General features: G+C 42.4%; 1 protein-coding gene across 5 annotated transcripts in view; it reads left to right on the top strand.

Annotated features, from left to right (window-relative positions):
- LOC124287450 overlaps positions 1-20,332 on the top strand; it is a 31,107-nt gene extending 10,775 nt beyond the window's left edge. For all 5 annotated transcript variants that reach the window (XM_046724021.1, XM_046724005.1, XM_046724033.1 and 2 more), the window contains exons 5-6: positions 17,831-17,998; positions 19,246-20,332. In XM_046724021.1, the coding sequence (XP_046579977.1) occupies positions 17,831-17,998; positions 19,246-19,871 (794 nt within the window). In that variant the 3' untranslated portion in view covers positions 19,872-20,332. The remainder of the gene's footprint in view (positions 1-17,830; positions 17,999-19,245) is intronic.
- Positions 20,333-22,491: the final 2,159 nt, after the last annotated feature.

The following is a 22,491-nucleotide window of genomic DNA, read 5'->3' as shown; positions in this document are numbered from 1 at the left end:
TCCTTCACTCACCTCAAACACAGGTTTTGTCACCTACTTCCTTCACTCATTTCAAACACAGGTTATGTTACCTACTCTCCCCCACTTATTTCAAACACAGGTTTTGTCACCTACTTCCTTCACTCATTTCAAACACAGGTTATGTTACCTACTTCCTTCACTTATTTCAAACACAGGTTTTGTTACCTACTTCCTTCACTCATTTCAAACACAGGTTTTGTCACCTAATTCCTTCACACACTGCAAACACAGGTTTTGTCACCTTCTTCCTTCACTCACCTCAAACACAGGTTTTGTAACCTACTTCCTTCTCTCACTTCAAACACAGGTTTTGTCACCTTCTTCTTTCACTCACCTCAAACACAGGTTTTCTTACCTACTTCCTTCACTCACTTCAAACACAGGTTATGTCACCTACTTCCTTCACTCACTGCAAACACAGGTTTTGTCACCTACTTCCTTCACTCACAGCAAACACAGGTTTTGTCACCTACTTCCTTCACTCACCTCAAGCACAGGTTTTCTCACCTACTTCCTTCACTCACTGCAAACACAGGTTATGTCACCTTCTTCCTCCACTCACTTCAAACACAGGTTATGTCACCTACTTCCTTCACTCACTGCAAACACAGGTTTTGTCACCTACTTCCTTCACTCACTGCAAACACAGGTTTTGTCATCTACTTCCTTCACTCACTGCAAACACAGGTTTTGTCACCTACTTCCTTCACTCACCTCAAGCACAGGTTTTGTCACCTACTTCCTTCACTCACTGCAAACACAGGTTATGTCACCTTCTTCCTTCACTCACTTCAAACACAGGTTATGTCACCTACTTCCTTCACTCACTGCAAACACAGGTTTTGTCACCTACATCCTTCACTCACCTCAAACACAGGTTTTGTCACCTAATTCCTTCACTCACTTCAAACACAGGTTTTGTCACCTGCTTCCTTCACTCACCTCAAACACAGGTTTTGTCACCTACTTCCTTCACTCACTTCAAACACAGGTTATGTCACCTTCTTCTTTCACTCACTGCAAACACAGGTTTTGTCACCTTCTTCCTTCCTTCATTTCAAACACAGGTTTTTGTCACCTACTTCCTTCACTTATTTCAAACACAGGTTATGTTACCTACTTCCTTCACTTTTTTCAAACACAGGTTTTGTCACCTACTTCCTTCATTCATTTCAAACACAGGTTATGTTACCTACTTCCCTCACTTATTTCAAACACAGGTTTTGTTACCTACTTCCTTCACTCATTTCAAACACAGGTTATGTCACCTACTTCCTTCACTTATTTCAAACACAGGTTTTGTTACCTACTTCCTTCACTCACCTCAAACACAGGTTTTGTCACCTACTTCCTTCACACACTGCAAACACAGGTTTTGTCACCTACTTCCTTCACTCACTTCAAACACAGGTTATGTCACCTACTTCCTTCACTCACCTCAAACACAGGTTTTCTTACCTACTTCCTTCACTCATTTCAAACACAGGTTATGTCACCTACTTCCTTCACTCACTTCAAACACAGGTTTTGTCACCTACTTCCTTCACTCACTGCAAACACAGGTTTTGTCACCTACTTCCTTCACTCACTGCAAACACAGGTTTTGTCACCTACTTCCTTCACTCACCTCAAACACAGGTTTTGTCACCTACTTCCTTCACTCACTGCAAACACAGGTTATGTCACCTACTTCCTTCACTCACCTCAAACACAGGTTTTGTCACCTACTTCCTTCTTGCTCACTCACTGCAAACCACAGGTTTTGTCACCTACTTCCTTCACTCACCTCAAACACAGGTTTTGTCACCTACTTCCTTCACTCACTGCAAACACAGGTTATGTCACCTACTTCCTTCACTCACTGCAAACACAGGTTTTGTTACCTACTTCCTTCACTCACCTCAAACACAGGTTTTGTCACCTATTTCCTTCACTCACTGCAAACACAGGTTTTGTCACCTACTTCCTTCACTCACTACAAACACAGGTTATGTCACCTACTTCTTTCACTCACCTCAAACACAGGTTTTGTCACCTACTTCCTTCACTCACCTCAAACAAGGGTTATGTCAACTACTTCCTTCACTCACTTCAAACACAGGTTGTGTCACCTACTTCTTTCACTCACCTCATACACGGGTTTTGTCACCTACTTCTTTCACTCACCTCAAACAAGGGTTATGTCACCTTCTTCCTTCACTCACCTCAAACACAGGTTTTTGTCACCTACTTTTTTCCCTCACCTCAAACACAGCTTATGTCACCTACTTCCTCACTCACTGCAAACACAGGTTTTGTCACCTACTTCCTTCACTCACTTCAAACACAGGTTATGTCACCTACTTCTTTCACTAACTGCAAACACAGGTCTTGTTACCTACTTCCTTCACTCATTTCAAAAACAGGTTATGTCACCTACTTCTTTCACTAACTGCAAACACAGGTCTTGTTACCTACTTCCTTCACTCATTTCAAACACAGGTTTTGTCACCTACTTCCTTCACTCACCTCAAACACAGGTTTTGTCACCTACTTCCTTCACTCACTTCAAACACAGGTTATGTCACCTTCTTCCTTCACTCACTTCAAACACAGGTTATGTCACCTACTTCTTTCACTCACCTCAAACACAGGTTTTCTTACCTACTTCCTTCACTCATTTCAAACACAGGTTATGTCACCTACTTCCTTCACTCACTGCAAACACAGGTTTTGTCACCTACTTCCTTCCCACACTTGGCTTCCACTCACTGCAAACACAGGTTTTGTCACCTACTTCCTTCACTCACCTCAAACACAGGTTTTGTCACCTACTTCTTTCACTCACTGCAAACACAGGTTTTGTCACCTTCTTCCCTTCACTCTCACCTCAAACACAGGTTTTGTCACCTACTTCCTTCACTCACTGCAAACACAGGTTTTGTCACCTACTTCCTTCACTCACTCTCTGCAAACACAGGTTTTGTCACCTACTTCCTCTTCACTCATTTCCTCAAACACAGGTTTTGTCACCTACTCCTTCACACACTGCAAACACAGGTTTTATCCTACTTCTTCCCTCCACTCACCTCAAACACAGGTTTTGTCACCTACTTCCTTCCACTCACTTCAAAACACAGGTTATGTCACCTACTTCTTTCACTCACCTCAAACACAGGGTTTGTTACCTACTTCCTTCACTCATTTCAAAAACAGGTTATGTCACCTACTTCTTTCACTAACTGCAAACACAGGTTTTGTAACCTACTTCCTTCACTCATTTCAAACACAGGTTTTGTCACCTACTTCCTTCACTCACCTCAAACACAGGTTTTGTCACCTACTTCCTTCACTCACTGCAAACACAGGTTATGTCACCTTCTTCCTTCACTCACTTCAAACACAGGTTATGTCACCTACTTCCTTCACTCACTGCAAACACAGGTTTTGTCACCTACTTCCTTCACTCACTGCAAACACAGGTTTTGTCACCTACTTCCTTCACTCACTGCAAACACAGGTTTTGTCACCTACTTCCTTCACTCACCTCAAACACAGGTTTCTTGTCACCTACTTCCTTCTTCACTCACTGCAAACACAGGTTATGTCACATTCTTCCTTCACTCACTTCAAACACAGGTTATGTCACCTACTTCCTTCACTCACTGCAAACACAGGTTTTGTCACCTACATCCTTCACTCACCTCAAACACAGGTTTTGTCACCTAATTCCTTCACTCACTTCAAACACAGGTTTTGTCACCTACTTCCTTCACCTCCACTCACCCTCAAACACAGGTTTTGTCACCTACTTCCTTTCACTCACTTCCAAACACAGGTTATGTCACCTACTTTTCTTCACTCACTCCACTGCAAACACAGGTTTTGCCTCACCTTTCTTCCTTTCACTCCATTTCAAACACAGGTTTTGTCACCTACTCCCTTCACTCACTTCAAACACAGGTTATGTCACCTCTTCTACTTCCTTCTCACACTTTTTTCAAAACAGGTTTTATTCACACCTACTTCCTTCACTCATTTCAAACACAGGTTATGTTACCTACTTCCCCTCACCTATTTCCTCAAACACAGGTTTTGTTACCTACTTCCTTCACTCATTTCAAACACAGGTTATGTCACTACTTCCTTCACTTCACCTCAAAACACAGGTTTTGTCACCTACTTCCTTCACTCACCTCAAACACAGGTTTTGTCACCTACTTCCTTCACACACCCTGCAAACACAGGTTTTGTCACCTACTCCTTCACTCACTTCAAACACAGGTTATGTGTCACCTACTTCCTCCACTCACCTCAAACACAGGTTTCTTTTACCTACTTCCTTCACTCATTGCAAACACAGGTTTTGTCACCTACTTCCTTCCATTCACCTCAAACACAGGTTATGTCACCTACTACCTTCACTCACTGCAAACACAGGTTTTGTCACCTACTTCCTTCACTCACTGCAAACACAGGTTTTGTCACCTACTTCCTTCACTCACCTCAAACACAGGTTTTGTCACCTACTTCCTTCACTCACTGCAAACACAGGTTATGTCACCTACTTCCTTCACTCACCCTCAAACACAGGTTTTGTCTTCACCTCACTTCCTTCTGCTCCACTTCAAACACACACAGGTTTTGTCACCTACTTCCCTTCACTCACCTCAAACACACAGGTTTTGTCACCTACTTCTTTCACTCACTGCAAACACAGGTTATGTCACCTACTCCCTTCACTCACCTCAAACACAGGTTTTGTTACCACTACTTCCTTCTTTCACTCACCTCAAACACAGGTTTTGTCACCTACTTCCTTCACTCACTGCAAACACAGGTTTTGTCACCTACTTCCTTCACTCACTACAAACACAGGTTATGTCACCTACTTCTTCACTCACCTCAAACACAGGTTTTGTCACCTACTTCCTTTCACTCACCTCAAACACAGGTTATGTCACCTACTTCCTTCACTCACTTCAAACACAGGTTTTGTCACCTACTTCCTTCACTCACCTCAAACACAGGTTTTGTCACCTACTTCCTTCACTCACCTCAAACACAGGTTATGTCACCTACTTCCTTCACTCACCTCAAACACAGGTTTTGTCACCTACTTCCTTCCCTCACCTCAAACACAGCTTATGTCACCTACTTCCTCACTCACTGCAAACACAGGTTTTGTCACCTACTTCCTTCACTCACTTCACTCAAACACAGGTTATGTCACCTACTTCTTTCACTAACTGCAAACACAGGTCTTGTTACCTACTTCCTTCACTCATTTCAAAAACAGGTTATGTCACCTACTTCTTTCACTAACTGCAAACACAGGTCTTGTTACCTACTTCCTTCACTCATTTCAAACACAGGTTTTGTCACCTACTTCCTTCACTCACCTCAAACACAGGTTTTGTCACCTACTTCCTTCACTCACTTCAAACACAGGTTATGTCACCTTCTTCCTTCACTCACTTCAAACACAGGTTATGTCACCTACTTCTTTCACTCACCTCAAACACAGGTTTTCTTACCTACTTCCTTCACTCATTTCAAACACAGGTTATGTCACCTACTTCCTTCACTCACTGCAAACACAGGTTTTGTCACCTACTTGCTTCACTCACTGCAAACACAGGTTTTGTCACCTTCTTCCTTTACTCACCTCAAACACAGGTTTTGTCACCTACTTCCTTCACTCACTGCAAACACAGGTTTTGTCACCTACTTCTTTCACTCACCTTAAACACAGGTTTTGTCACCTACTTCCTTCCATCACCTCAAACACAGCTTATGTCACCTACTTCCTCACTCACTGCAAACACAGGTTTTGTCACCTACTTCCTTCACTCACTTCAAACACAGGTTATGTCACCTACTTCTTTCACTAACTGCAAACACAGGTCTTGTTACCTACTTCCTTCACTCATTTCAAAAACAGGTTATGTCACCTACTTCTTTCACTAACTGCAAACACAGGTTTTGTAACCTACTTCCTTCACTCATTTCAAACACAGGTTTTGTCACCTACTTCCTTCACTCACCTCAAACACAGGTTTTGTCACCTACTTCCTTCACTCACTTCAAACACAGGTTATGTCACCTTCTTCCTTCACTCACTTCAAACACAGGTTATGTCACCTACTTCTTTCACTAACTGCAAACACAGGTCTTGTTACCTACTTCCTTCACTCATTTCAAAAACAGGTTATGTCACCTACTTCTTTCACTTACTGCAAACACAGGTCTTGTTACCTACTTCCTTCACTCATTTCAAACACAGGTTTTGTCACCTACTTCCTTCACTCACCTCAAACACAGGTTTTTGTCACCTACTTCTTTCCCTCACCTCAAACACAGCTTATGTCACCTACTTCCTCACTCACTGCAAACACAGGTTTTGTCACCTACTTCCTTCACTCACTTCAAACACAGGTTATGTCACCTACTTCCTTCACTCACTGCAAACACAGGTCTTGTTACCTACTTCCTTTCACTCATTTCAAAACACAGGTTATGTCACCTACTTCCTTCACTCAACTGCAAACACAGGTTTTGTTACCTACTTCCTTCACTCATTTCAAACACAGGTTTTGTCACCCACTTCCTTCACTCACCTCAAACACAGGTTTTGTCACCTACTTCCTTCTCACTCACTTCAAACACAGGTTATGTCACCTTCTTCCTTCACTCACACTCAAAACACAGGTTATGTCACCTACTTCTCTTTTCACTCACCTCAAACACAGGTTTTGTCACCTACTTCCTTCACTCATTTCAAACACACAGGTTTTGTCACCTACTTCCTTCACTCACTGCAAACACAGGTTTTGTCACCTCACTTGGTTTTCACCTCTTCACTGCAAACACAGGTTTTGTCACCTTCTTCCTTTACTCACCTCAAACACAGGTTTTGTCACCTACTTCCTTCACTCACTGCAAACACAGGTTTTGTCACCTACTTCTTTCACTCACCTTAAACACAGGTTTTGTCACCTACTTCCTTCCATCACCTCAAACACAGCTTATGTCACCTACTTCCTTTGTCACTCACTGCAAACACAGGTTTTGTCACCTACTTCTTTCACTCACTTCAAACACAGGTTATGTCACCTACTTCTTTCACTAACTGCAAACACAGGTCTTGTTACCTACTTCCTTCACTCATTTCAAAAACAGGTTATGTCACCTACTTCTTTCACTAACTGCAAACACAGGTTTTGTCACCTACTTCCTTCACTCATTCTTTCAAACACAGGTTTTGTCACCTACTTCCTTCACTCACCTCAAAAAACACAGGTTTTGTCACCTACTTCCTTCACTCACTTCAAACACAGGTTATGTCACCTACTTCCTTCACTCACTTCTCAAACACAGGTTATGTCACCTACTTCTTTTCACTCACCTCAAACACAGGTTTTGTCACCTACTTCCTTCACTCACTTCAAACACAGGTTATGTCACCTACTTCCTTCACTCACCTCAAACACAGGTTTTGTTGCACCTACTTCTTTCACTCACTTCAAAACACAGGTTTTGTCACCTACTCCTTCACTCACCTCAAAACACAGGTTTTGTCACCTACTTCCTTTCACTCACCCTCAAACACAGGTTTTGTCACTTCCTTCCTTCACTCACTTCAAAACACAGGTTTTGTCACCTACTTCCTTTCACTCACACTGCAAACACAGGTTTTCTCACCTACTTCCTTCACCTTCTCAAAACACAGGTTTATGTCACCTACTTCCTTCACTCACCTCAAACACAGGTTTTGTCACCTACTTCCTTCCACTCACTGCAAACACAGGTTTTGTCACCTACTTCTTTCACTCACTTCAAACACAGGTTTTGTCACCTACTTCCTTCCATCCCCTCAAACACAGGTTATGTCACCTACTTCCTTCACTCACCTCAAACACAGGTTGTGTCACCTACTTCCTTCACTCACCTCAAACACAGGTTTTGTCACCTACTCCTCCTTCACTCACCTGCAAACACAGGTTTTGTCACCTACTTCTTTCACTCACCTCAAACACAGGTTATGTCACCTACTTCTTTCACTCAACTGCAAACACAGGTTTTGTCACCTACTTCCTTCACTCATCCTTCACTCATTCTCAAACACAGGTTTTGTCACCTACTTCCTTCACTCACTGCAAACACAGGTTTTGTCACCTACTTCCTTCACTCACACTGCAAACACAGGTTTTGTCACCTACTTCCTTCACTCACCTCAAACACAGGTTTTGTCACCTACTTCCTTCCACTCACCTCAAACACAGGTTATGTCACCTACTTCCTTCACTCACCTCAAACACAGGTTTTGTCACCTACTTCTTTCACACTCACCTGCAAACACAGGTCTACTTCCTTCACTCATTTCAAACACAGGTTATGTCACCTACTTCCTTCCTTCACTCACCTCAAACACAGGTTACTTCACCTACTTCCTTCACTCACTTCCACTCAAACACACAGGTTTTGTCACCTACTTCTTTCACTCACTGCAAACACAGGTTTGTCACCTACTTCCTTCACTCACCTTAAACACAGGTTTGTCACCTACTTCCTTCCACTCACCTCCACAGGTTTTGTCACCTACTCCTTCACCACCCTCAAACACAGGTTTTGTCACCTACTTCCTTCACTCACCTTCCAAAACACAGGTTATGTCACCTACTTCCTTCACTCACCTCAAACACAGGTTATGTCACCTACTTCCTTCACTCACCTCAAACACAGGTTTTGTCACCTACTTCCTTCACTCACCTCAAACACAGGTTTTGTCACCTACTTCCTTCACTCACCTCAAACACAGGTTTTCATACCTACTTCCTTCACACTCATTTCCCTCAAACACAGGTTTTGTCACCTACTTCCTTCCACTCACTGCAAACACAGGTTTTGTCACCTACTTCCTTCACTCACTGCAAACACAGGTTTTGTCACCTACTTCCTTCACTCACCTCAAACACAGGTTTTGTCACCTACTTCCTTCACTCACTGCAAACACAGGTTTTGTCACCTACTTCTTTCACTCACCTTAAACACAGGTTTTCTCACCTACTTCCTTCCATCCCCTCAAACACAGGTTATGTCACCTACTTCCTTCACTCACCTCAAACACAGGTTGTCTCACCTACTTCTTTCACTCACCTCAAACACGGGTTATGTCACCTTCTTCCTTCACTCACCCTCAAACACAGGTTTTCTCACCTACTTCTTTTCACTCACCTCAAACACAGGTTATGTCACCTACTTCTTTCACTAACTGCAAACACAGGTCTTGTTACCTACTTCCTTCACTCATTTCAAACACAGGTTTTGTCACCTACTTCCTTCACTCACCTCAAACACAGGTTTTGTCACCTACTTCCTTCACTCACACTTAAACACAGGTTTTGTCACCTACTTCCTTCACTCACCTCAAACACAGGTTATGTCACCTACTTCCTTCACTCACCCCAAAACACAGGTTTTCTCACCTACTTCCTTCACTCACCTCAAACACAGGTTTTGTCACCTACTTCCTTTCACTCACCTCAAACACAGGTTTTGTCACCTACTTCCTTCACTCACCTCAAACACAGGTTTTGTCACCTACTTCCTTCACTCACTGCAAACACAGGTTTTGTCACCTACTTCCTTCACTCACTTCAAACACAGCCTTTGTCACCTACTTCCTTCACTCACTGCAAACACAGGTTTTGTCACCTACTTCCTTTACTCACCTCAAACACAGGTTTTGTCACCTACTTCCTTCACTCACTGCAAACACAGGTTTTGTCACCTACTTCTTTCACTCACCTTAAACACAGGTTTTGTCACCTACTTCCTTCCATCCCCTCAAACACAGGTTATGTCACCTACTTCCTTCACTCACCTCAAACACAGGTTGTCTCACCTACTTCTTTCACTCACCTCAAACACGGGTTATGTCACCTACTTCCTTCACTCACCTCAAACACAGGTTTTGTCACCTACTTCTTTCACTCACCTCAAACACAGGTTATGTCACCTACTTCTTTCACTAACTGCAAACACAGGTCTTGTTACCTACTTCCTTCACTCATTTCAAACACAGGTTTTGTCACCTACTTCCTTCACTCACTGCAAACACAGGTTTTGTCACCTACTTCCTTCACTCACTTCAAACACAGGTTTTGTCACCTACTTCTTTCACTCACCTCAAACACAGGTTTCATCACCTCCTACTTTTCCTACTTCCTTCACTCATTTCAAACACAGGTTATGTCACCTACTTCCTTCACTCAAACTCAAACACAGGTTTTGTCACCTACTTCCTTCACTCACTTCAAACACACCTTATGTCACCTACTTCCTTCACTCACTCAAACACAGGTTTTTTCTCACCTACTTCTATCTTCACTCACTGCAAACACAGGTTATGTCACCTACTTCCTTCACTAACTGCAAACACAGGTTTTGTTACCTACTTCCTTCACCACCTTCACAGGTTTTGTCACCTACTTCCTTCCACTCACTCTCAACACAGGTTTTGTCTCACCTACTTCACTTTTGTCACTCACTCAAACACAGGTTATGTCACCTTCTTCCTTCACTCCTCTCAAACACAGGTTATGTCACCTACTTCTTTCACTCACCCTCAAACACAGGTTTTCTCACCTACTTCCTTTCACTCACCTCAAACACAGGTTATGTCACCTACTTCCTTCACTCACCTCAAACACAGGTTTTCATACCTACTTCCTTCACTCATTTCAAACACAGGTTTTGTCACCTACTTCCTTCACTCACTGCAAACACAGGTTTTGTCACCTACTTCCTTCACTCACTGCAAACACAGGTTTTGTCACCTACTTCCTTCACTCACCTCAAACACAGGTTTTGTCACCTACTTGCTTCACTCACTGCAAACACAGGTTTTGTCACCTACTTCTTTCACTCACCTTAAACACAGGTTTTCTCACCTACTTCCTTCCATCCCCTCAAACACAGGTTATGTCACCTACTTCCTTCACTCACCTCAAACACAGGTTGTCTCACCTACTTCTTTCACTCACCTCAAACACGGGTTATGTCACCTTCTTCCTTCACTCACCTCAAACACAGGTTTTGTCACCTACTTCTTTCACTCACCTCAAACACAGGTTATGTCACCTACTTCTTTCACTAACTGCAAACACAGGTCTTGTTACCTACTTCCTTCACTCATTTCAAACACAGGTTTTGTCACCTACTTCCTTCACTCACCTCAAACACAGGTTTTGTCCTCCTTCTTCACCTTCACACCACCTTTTCAAACACAGGTTTTGTCACCTACTTCCTTCACTCACTCAAACACAGGTTTTGTCACCTACTTCCTTCACTCACCTTCAAACACAGGTTTTGTCACCTACTTCCTTCACTCACCTCAAACACAGGTTATGTCACCTACTTCCTTCACTCACCTCAAACACAGGTTTTGTCACCTACTTCCTTCACTCACCTCAAACACAGGTTATGTCACCTACTTCTTTCTCACTAACTGCAAACACAGGTCTTGTCACCTACTTCCTTCACTCATTCTCAAAACACAGGTTTTGTCACCTACTTCCTTTCACTCACTGCAAACACAGGTTTTTTGTCACCTACTTCCTTCACTCACCTCAAACACAGGTTTTGTCACCTACTTCCTTCCACACACTTCAAACACAGGTTTGTCACCTACTTCCTTCCCCACTCACCTCAAACACAGGTTTTGTCACCTACTTCCTTCACTCACTTCAAACACAGGTTTGTCACCTACTTTCACTCACCTCAAAACACAGGTTTTGTCACCTACTTCCTTCACTCACCCCAAACACAGGTTTTGTCCCACCTTCTCACCTCAAACACAGGTTTCTTCACTCTTCCTTCCTCAAACACACAGGTTTTGTCACCTACTTCCTTCCACTCACTGCAAACACAGGTTTTGTCACCTACTTCCTTCACTCACCTCAAACACAGGTTTTGTCACCTACTTCCTTCACTCACCTCAAACACAGGTTTTGTCACCTACTTCCTTCCACTCACTGCAAACACAGGTTTTGTCACCTCACCCATTGCAAAACTTTCACTCACTTCTTCAAACACAGGTTTTGTCACCTACTTCCTTCAAACACGGGTTTTGTCACCTCAAACACAGGTTATGTCACCTACTTCCTTCACTCACCTCAAACACAGGTTGTGTCACCTACTTCCTTTCACTCACCTCAAACACAGGTTTTATGTCACCTACTTCCTTCACTCACCTCAAACACAGGTTTTGTCACCTACTTCTTTCACTCACTCCTCAAACACAGGTTTTGTCACCTACTTCCTTCACTCACTGCAAACACAGGTTTTGTCACCTACTTCCTTCACTCACTTTAAAACACAGGTTTTGTCACCTACTTCCTTCCACTCACCCTCAAACACAGGTTATGTCACCTACTTCCTTCCACTCACCCTCAAACACAGGTTATGTCACCTACTTCCTTCACTCATCACCTCAAACACAGGTTATGTCACCTACTTCCTTCACTCACCTCAAAACACAGGTTTTGTCACCTACTTCTTTCACTCACCTCAAACACAGGTTTTGTCACCTACTTCCTTCACTCACTGCAAACACAGGTTTTGTCACCTACTTCCTTCACTCACCTCAAACACAGGTTTTGTCACCTACTTCCTTCACTCACTGCAAACACAGGTTTTGTCACCTACTTCCTTCACTCACTGCAAACACAGGTTTTGTCACCTACTTCCTTCACTCACCTCAAACACAGGTTTTCTCACCTACTTCTCCTTCACTCACCTCAAACACAGGTTATGTCACCTACTTCCTTCACTCACCTCAAACACAGGTTTTGTCACCTACTTCCTTCACTCACCTCAAACACAGGTTATGTCACCTACTTCCTTCACTCACCTCAAACACAGGTTTTGTCACCTACTTCCTTCACTCACTGCAAACACAGGTTTTGTCACCTACTTCCTTCACTCACCTCAAACACAGGTTTGTCACCTACTTCCTTCACTCACCTCAAACACAGGTTTTGTCACCTACTTCCTTCACTCACCCCTCAAACACAGGTTTGTCACCTACTTCCTTCCACTCACTCATTCAAACACAGGTTTTGTCACCTACTTCCTTCACTCACCTCAAACACAGGTTTTGTCACCTACTTCCTTCCACTTCAAACACAGGTTATGTCACCTACTTCCTTCACTCACCTCAAACACAGGTTGTTGTCACCTACTTCTTTCACTCACCTCTCAAACACAGGTTATGTCACCTTCTTCCTTCACTCACCTCAAACACAGGTTTTTGTCACCTACTTCTTTCACTCACCTCAAACACAGGTTATGTCACCTACTTCCTTCACTCACCTCAAACACAGGTTTTGTCACCTACTTCCTTCACTCACTCTCAAACACAGGTTTGTCACCTACTTCCTTCACTCACTGCAAACACAGGTTTGTCACCTACTTCCTTTCACTCACTCTCAAACACAGGTTTTGTCACCTACTTCCTTCACTCACTTCAAACACAGGTTTTGTCACCTACTTCTTTCACTCACCTCAAACACAGGTTATGTCACCTACTTCCTTCACTCACCCAAACACAGGTTTTCTCACCTACTTCTTTCACCTCACTCAAACACAGGTTATGTCACCTACTTCCTTCACTCACCTCAAACACAGGTTTTCTTACCTACTTCCTTCACTCATTTCAAACACAGGTTATGTCACCTACTTCCTTCACTCACCTCAAACACAGGTTTTGTCACCTACTTCCTTCACTCACTGCAAACACAGGTTTTGTCACCTACTTCCTTCACTCACCTCAAACACAGGTTTTGTCACCTACTTCCTTCACTCACCTCAAACACAGGTTTTGTCACCTACTTGCTTCACTCACTGCAAACACAGGTTTTGTCACCTACTTCCTTCACTCACCTCAAACACAGGTTTTGTCACCTACTTCCTTCCATCCCCTCAAACACAGGTTATGTCACCTACTTCCTTCACTCACCTCAAACACAGGTTGTCTCACCTACTTCTTTCACTCACCTCAAACACGGGTTATGTCACCTACTTCCTTCACTCACCTCAAACACAGGTTTTTGTCACCTACTTCTTTCACTCACCTCAAACACAGGTTATGTCACCTACTTCTTTCACTAACTGCAAACACAGGTCTTGTTACCTACTTCCTTCTCTCATTTCAAACACAGGTTTTGTCACCTACTTCCTTCACTCACTGCAAACACAGGTTATGTCACCTTCTTCCTTCACTCATTTCAAACACAGGTTATGTCACCTACTTCTTTCACTCACCTCAAACACAGGTTTTCTTACCTACTTCCTTCACTCATTTCAAACACAGGCTATGTCACCTACTTCCTTCACTCACCTCAAACACAGGTTTTCATACCTACTTACTTCACTCATTTCAAACACAGGTTATGTCACCTACTTCCTTCACTCACCTCAAACACAGGTTTTGTCACCTACTTCCTTCACTCACTGCAAACACAGGTTTTGTCACCTACTTCCTTCACTCACTGCAAACACAGGTTTTGTCACCTACTTCCTTCACTCACCTCAAACACAGGTTTTGTCACCTACTTCCTTCACTCACAGCAAACACAGGTTTTGTCACCTACTTCCTTCACTCACCTCAAACACAGGTTTTGTCACCTACTTCCTTCACTCACTGCAAACACAGGTTTTGTCACCTACTTCCTTCACTCACCTCAAACACAGGTTTTGTCACCTACTTCCTTCACTCACTGCAAACACAGGTTTTGTCACCTACTTCCTTCACTCACCTGCAAACACAGGTTTTGTCACCTACTTCCTTCTCACTCACTTTCAAACACAGGTTTTGTCACCTACTTCCCTTCACTCACCTCAAACACAGGTTTTGTCACCTACTTCCTTCACTCATTTCAAACACAGGTTATGTCACCTACTTCTTTCACTCACCTCAAAACACAGGTTTTGTCACCTACTTCCTTCACTCACCCTCAAACACAGGTTATGTCACCTACTTCCTTCACTCACCTCAAACACAGGTTTTTGTCACCTACTTCTTTCACTCACTTCCTCAAACACAGGTTATGTCACCTACTTCCTTCACTCACCTCAAACACAGGTTTTGTCACCTACTTCCTTCACTCACTCACTCCAAACACAGGTTTTGTCACCTACTTCCTTCACTCACTGCAAACACAGGTTTTGTCACCTACTTCTTTCACTCACTGCAAACACAGGTTTTGTCACCTACTTCCTTCACTCACTTCAAACACAGGTTTTGTCACCTACTTCCTTCACTCACCTCAAACACAGGTTTTGTCACCTACTTCCTTCACTCACCTTACAACACAGGTTTTGTCACCTACTTCCTTCCACCCCCTCAAACACAGGTTATGTCACCTACTTCCTTCACTCACCTCAAACACAGGTTGTCTCACCTACTTCTTTCACTCACCTCAAACACGGGTTATGTCACCTTCTTCCTTCACTCACCTCAAACACAGGTTTTGTCACCTACTTCTTTCACTCACCTCAAACACAGGTTATGTCACCTACTTCTTTCACTCACTGCAAACACAGGTTTTGTCACCTACTTCCTTCACTCACCTCAAACACAGGTTTTGTCACCTACTTCCTTCACTCACCTCAAACACAGGTTTTGTCACCTACTTCCTTCACTCACTTCAAACACAGGTTATGTCACCTACTTCCTTCACTCACTTCAAACACAGGTTATGTCACCTACTTCTTTCACTCACCTCAAACACAGGTTTTCTTACCTACTTCCTTCACTCATTTCAAACACAGGTTATGTCACCTACTTCCTTCACTCACCTCAAACACAGGTTTTCATACCTACTTCCTTCACTCATTTCAAACACAGGTTATGTCACCTACTTCCTTCACTCACCTCAAACACAGGTTTTGTCACCTACTTCCTTCACTCACTGCAAACACAGGTTTTGTCACCTACTTCCTTCACTCACCTCAAACACAGGTTTTGTCACCTACTTCCTTCACTCACCTCAAACACAGGTTTTGTCACCTACTTTCTTCACTCACTGCAAACACAGGTTTTGTCACCTACTTCTTTCACTCACCTCAAACACAGGTTTTGTCACCTACTTCCTTCCACTCACCTCAAACACAGGTTATGTCACCTACTTCCTTCACTCACCTCAAACACAGGTTTTGTCACCTACTTCTTTCACTCACCTCAAACACAGGTTATGTCACCTACTTCCTTCACTCACCTCAAACACAGGTTTTGTCACCTACTTCCTTCACTCACCTCAAACACAGGTTATGTCACCTACTTCTTTCACTCACCTCAAACACAGGTTTTGTTACCTTCTTCCTTCACTTATTTCAAACATAGGTTATGTCACCTACTTCCTTCACTCACTGCAAACACAGGTTTTGTCACCTTCTTCCTTCACTCACTTCAAACACAGGTTATGTCACCTACTTCTTTCACTAACTGCAAACACAGGTCTTGTTACCTACTTCCTTCACTCATTTCAAACACAGGTTATGTCACCTTCTTCCTTCACTCACCTCAAACACAGGTTATGTCACCTACTTCCTTCACTCATTTCAAACACAGGTTATGTCACCTACTTCTTTCACTCACCTCAGACACAGGTTTTGTCACCTGCTTCCTTCACTCACCTCAAACACTGGTTATGTCACCTACTTCCTTCACTCACTTCAAACACAGGTTTTGTCACCTTCTTTAAACACTCACTTCATACACAGAGATTTTTGATGCAAAAAATAAACCCAATTTGGACAGATGGAGCAGAATTCTGGGGATTAGTAGACTTTCATCTAATAGAGAGAATACACTTGTATGCATGCAAGAAATATCTTGGTGTTGAATACAGTTAGCGCAGAGAATGTAGCAGATATCCAATGCACTTGTTTACAAGGATAAAAGTTGTCAAATATTGGTTAAAACTGTTAAATATGCCTCCATATTGTTAACCTAAAAACTGCTATAATATGATGTTATTGTATGGTGAAAATGGACAATGAACTTGGACATCTCATGTTATGAACTTCTTATTCTCTATTGGCTTCAGAAACGTTTAGAATGCGCAATATGTAGAATCGCATACACCATTCATTCAGTCTTTAACCATAAGACTTAAAGACATATATCTTCAAACATGGTGTGAGAAAATATCTTTGTCAACTAAATGTTTTTATTAATCAAAATTTAAAAAAGATCTATTCAATGAAGTATACTTATCATGTGTTAATATAAACAAAGCAAGCAAGATTCCGATGTTCATTTCACGATTTGTTGATTAAAAGCGGCAGATATAAAGATGTTAAAAAAGAAGATAGAATATGTACACTATGTAATTTAAGTGAAATTGAAGATGAACATCACTTTCTTCTCATCCGTCCATCGTATAATTCAATAGGTTGTAAATATATTAAAAGGTATTACTATGTCTATCCAAGTATCATAAAATTCTCTACACTTATAAGCAGTACAAATCAAAATATATTACAAAATCTTGTATAGGACAAATGTTTTATGACTGTAATGCAAATATATTTATTTATGTAATTCCCCATCATATATGTGTATGTACTATAGGCCTGTGGCCTCTTCAGTACGAAATAAAGTTTGATTGATTGACACAGGATATGTCACTTACACGCTCAAATCAATTGAAAAATATTATGAACGTAAGACTATTGTTTTGAAGATTTTCCTTATACGTGATCTAGTCATGCCCTAACACAGTTCCAGCTGTCATGATTATTTTATGTGTTTGTGGTACAGGCAAACCCGATGACATCCCCCTCCTTATTCCGCTGTACCTGGGCGACATCATGGTGGCCTCCGTCACGGGGTTACAGGGGAAGTCACAGGAGGAATGGGAAACTTATGTTACATACATCAACACCATGTGCAAGAGGGTGCAGATCCCCCTTGACACGGGTCTCAGAGGTAAGTTGAACAAACAAATCACAACATCATGTACCAGAGGGTGCAGATCCTCCTTGACACGGGTCTCAGAGGGAAGTGTAACAAACAAATCACAACACCATGTACCAGAGGGTGCAGATCCCCCTTGACACGGGTCTCAGGGGTAAGTGCAACAAACCAACACAACACTATGTACCAGAGGGTGCAGATCCCCCTTGACACGGGTCTCAGAGGTAAATGTAACAAACCCACACAACACTATGTACCAGAGGGTGCAGATCCCCCTTGACACGGGTGTCAGAGGTAAGTTGAACAAACAAATCACAACGCTATGTACCAAAGGGTGCAGATCCCCCTTGACACGGGTCTCAGAGGTAAGTTGAACAAACAAATCACAACACTATGTACCAGAGGGTGCAGATCCCCCTTGACACGGGTCTCAGAGGGAAGTGTAACAAACAAATCACAACACTATGTACCAGAGGGTGCAGATCCCCCTTGACACGGGTCTCAGGGGTAAGTGTAACAAACAAATCACAACACTATGTACAAGAGGGTGCAGATCCCCCTTGACACGGGTCTCAGAGGTAAGTTGAACAAACAAATCACAACGCTATGTACCAGAGGGTGCAGATCCCCCTTGACACGGGTCTCAGAGGTAAGTTGAACAAACAAATCACAACACTAAGTACCAGAGGGTGCAGATCTCCCTTGACACGGGTCTCAGAGGTAAATGTAACAAACCCACACAACACTATGTACCAGAGGGTGCAGATCCCCCTTGACACGGGTCTCAGGGGTAAAAGTAACAAACCCGCACAGTACCATGTGTTTACAAGATCGTGCAGATCCACCTTGACGCGATGGTCACTGACAACACGTGTGTCTTGGGTACATTTTAAGAGAATACATATCAACTTCATACAGAGATGATTGAACATTTCCTGCACAATAACATTAAGTAAATATTCTTAATGAAAAGGGTTTAATAATTCATACGCAGTTTTGTGCGTAAAAGTGTTTTCCAATAAAGACTGCCGATATATTTTTGAACTTGTCACTTACCAGTGTCTCAGATACCAGTATGAAGGCGGAGATGAAAAGGTGGCACGCATTAGCAACAGGGTGACATAGCAGCCGTGTATCTGGACGCAGAGAGAGGAGTGAGACAAGGTTTTATGCTGCCGCACCCTTTTTCACCAACATCGACGATGTACTATAACCAGGTGTATTAATGCCCCTGTCATATATCTTCACCTCGTTTTCAGAAATCGCCCTGTACTCGCCCCAGTCGATTCAGGGCTCTGACAACGTCTACGACTTCATCGAACCCAGCAGTTACATCATCGCCGACTGGGACGGAAAGAAAGCTACAGACACTCGGGCTGTCACAAGGGTGACTAGCGGGAAGCCCCCTAAACCTCCCAAACCCCTGCCACCACCTCAGACAGACAGCAGACCTCCTCAGCTGCCAAAGAGGTCTGAGCATAAACCAACGAGACGGTTTTCCGAGGACGCTGCCACAAGTAACCAGTATGTGAACGATATCGGGAGGGCTGTTGTTAATCCCTTCACTGCGCTGGCAAAAGCTGCAGCTGAGAAGACAAACAAAGGAGAGTACAAGCTGGAAAAGGCTGCTAGCCAAGGTCAAGTCTCGGAATATGCTATAGTGGAGGAGAATAAACCTCTTGAGAGTATGTCAATCGATGAAATTGTCCAAAAACTGAAGGAACTGAAACTGGACAAACACGCCAAAGCTTTCAGGGAGCAAGGAGTCGACGGGCCGTTGGCATTAGAGCTGGATGAGACTATCTTGAAAGAGGACTTCAAATTTAGCAAGTTCGAGATTTTGAAGTTCATGAAATTTGTTGAGACAGGTCATATTCCTCACTAAGATTTATTCTTAACGACCAATGTACGCAGACAGTGTGAACTGATACCGGAACGTATCACAGTTTACAATGGATTTGATGCCGCGTGTTTAGGGTATCATTTTATCATTTGACTGTGCTCGTGTGGGCTCGTATATCTAACCAGCACTGATCTGTTGGTGACAGGAAGGCGTCAGGCATCCATCGGTATATATTTGTCTCCTAACCCTTCTGATCAGTTGGTGACAGGATGGTGTCAAGCATCCATCAGTATATATTTAGTCAATGTCACGTGTCTACCAGTCTTTGTGTCAGTCAATGTCACGTCCGTCAGTTTGTACACGTGTGTGCCTGCAGGTCATGCACAATGCAAATACAATGCAGCTTTCACCAGTATTTACACACACACACACATCTACATATATCAGAATTGTATTCACCCTTGTCTAAGATTCTTTAAATAAATTATGTTTCTTGATGGGAATTGAAAGTATTCATTTTAGGATCATGGCAATGTGTGTTGGTGAGGTTTAACACAGCCTGGGATCATTATAGCAAACGATCCTGTCGTCTATTACAGAAATACATATTAGACATTTATGTTAAGACAAAGCATTAGCCTATATTCTCGTGCCTACACTTTGTACCTCACATTTGCACTGTGACCACATCTTGTAAAGGTTTGATAGCTTAGGTACTTACTTCGCTATTCTCTGTCGTTTGAAAAGTTGTTTATAAAACCACTGCTCACACATTGGTTAGTTATAATGTTCTGAGTCTCACAAGGAAAGACTTAACCTAAGAACATTGAAATGGTTTATTTTCAACATAATCCCCTTTATCGTCGATACGATTTTGTCATCAGTGTTGGAAGGAGAAGAAAGGAAGGTTTTATCGTCTATTTGTCGATTTTCAAAAGGCTTTTGATTCCGTCAACAGGAAACTTTTGTGGTATGACCTTTATTCAAATGATATTCATGGTTCAAATGATTAAGGACATGTATTCAAAAACGTTGGCCTCTGTTAAAATATCACGGAGCAATATCACGGATTATTTCAATTGTTTTAGTGGTATTAGACAAGGATGCATTTTAAGTCCTCTCATATTTTCATTATTCATAAACGAGCTGGAAAATGACATTCAGCATTTCGGTGGCAGGGGCATCTTTGTTCACGAATATTTATTAGAGTTCTTTATACTTCTCTATGCTGATGATTTATGTATTTTTGCAGACTCTGTTCTCGAGTTACAAAAGAAAATAGACGTTTTGTAACAATTGGGGCTTAAGAGTCAATTTAGATAAGACTGAAGTATTGTTTTTTCGAAATTGTGGCAAATTAAGGAAATATGAAAACTGGAAACTGGGCGATGTCCCAGTCAAGATATCAACCTACTATTGTTATCTCGGTACTTATGGTATTTACGTAGATACATATGTCAGATGTATAAGATACTGGTTCAAACGTCTTAACATGTCTCAAAACAGGTACCCCAAACAGTGTTATAGTATCTTAATAGATTTACATGCAGCTGGTAAGGAAACTTGGGTTACTCATATTAAACATCTATTGTATTCTCTAGGTTTGGGAATAGTTTGGCAATGCCAAGGTGTTGGTGATGTGGGATGCTTTATAAATGAATTAACGCTTAGGGTTAAAGATTGTTATACACAAATTTTTATGCAGAGTTTAAATTGCCCCTCTTTCCCGAGCTATACCTAAGCAGTTTACGTAAAGAATACGCACGCATGCTCACCTTGTTCAGAATTGGCGAACTCGATATAATGCAAAACACAGGAAGGAGGCAGAGTACGTGTGGACAAAAACATCAGTTTTTGCCCACTATGTAGTTTAAATGCTATTGAAAATGAAAGTCATTTTATTTTTGTTTGTCCTGTTTATCATGTTATACGTCTTAAATATGTTCCTTATTTACACGTGGGCACTATCAGTCACAGAGAGACTCTTGTTAGAATGCTACAGTCCTCTGATGTCTTACTGTTAAAAAACCTGGCAAATTTTGTGAAAGACGCTGTCAGTCTACGATCGTCATATCTTTTAGGAAATTTAGGAAATGCAGCACCAATTGTAAATATTTGCATGTAATATGTACGTGGGCCTGAGGCCTTATTACTGAAATAAATAAAGGAAGGATTAATCTTAGTTTCTTACAAGTCAATTTGAACTAGCAACTTCGTGCTCTACATTCTACTCCACACTACAAAGGAAAATCCGTGTATATCTGCGTAAGAAAGGGTCTTCAGGAATGCTGGAGACTAACGGGATCGGGTGGTCGGTCAGGTTCGTTGTCTTGGTTGATACATGTCATCGTATCCCGGTTGCGTAGATGGATGCTCGTGATGTCAATCACTGGATGGACTGGATGGACAAACCGCGGCCAAAACCCGGGAAACGTGCTGAGTGCAGCGTTAAACAATCAACACACAGTCATACGTAGGAAGAGGCATTCTTCCCAACACAACGCGTCATCAACAAACAGTCATACGTAGGAAGAGGCATTCTTCCCAACACAACGCGTCATCAACAAACAGTCATACGTAGGAAGAGGCATTCTTCCCAACACAACGCGTCATCAACAAACAGTCATACGTAGGAAGAGGCATTCTTCCCAACACAACGCGT

This window comes from Haliotis rubra, unplaced genomic scaffold (assembly GCF_003918875.1).
Source record: "Haliotis rubra isolate DU_JTF1 unplaced genomic scaffold, ASM391887v1 Scf1108, whole genome shotgun sequence".
Taxonomy (NCBI): Eukaryota; Metazoa; Mollusca; class Gastropoda; order Lepetellida; family Haliotidae; genus Haliotis; species Haliotis rubra.
Note: the sequence above shows the minus strand (reverse complement) of the source record. Positions and strands in the feature narration are given on the sequence as shown.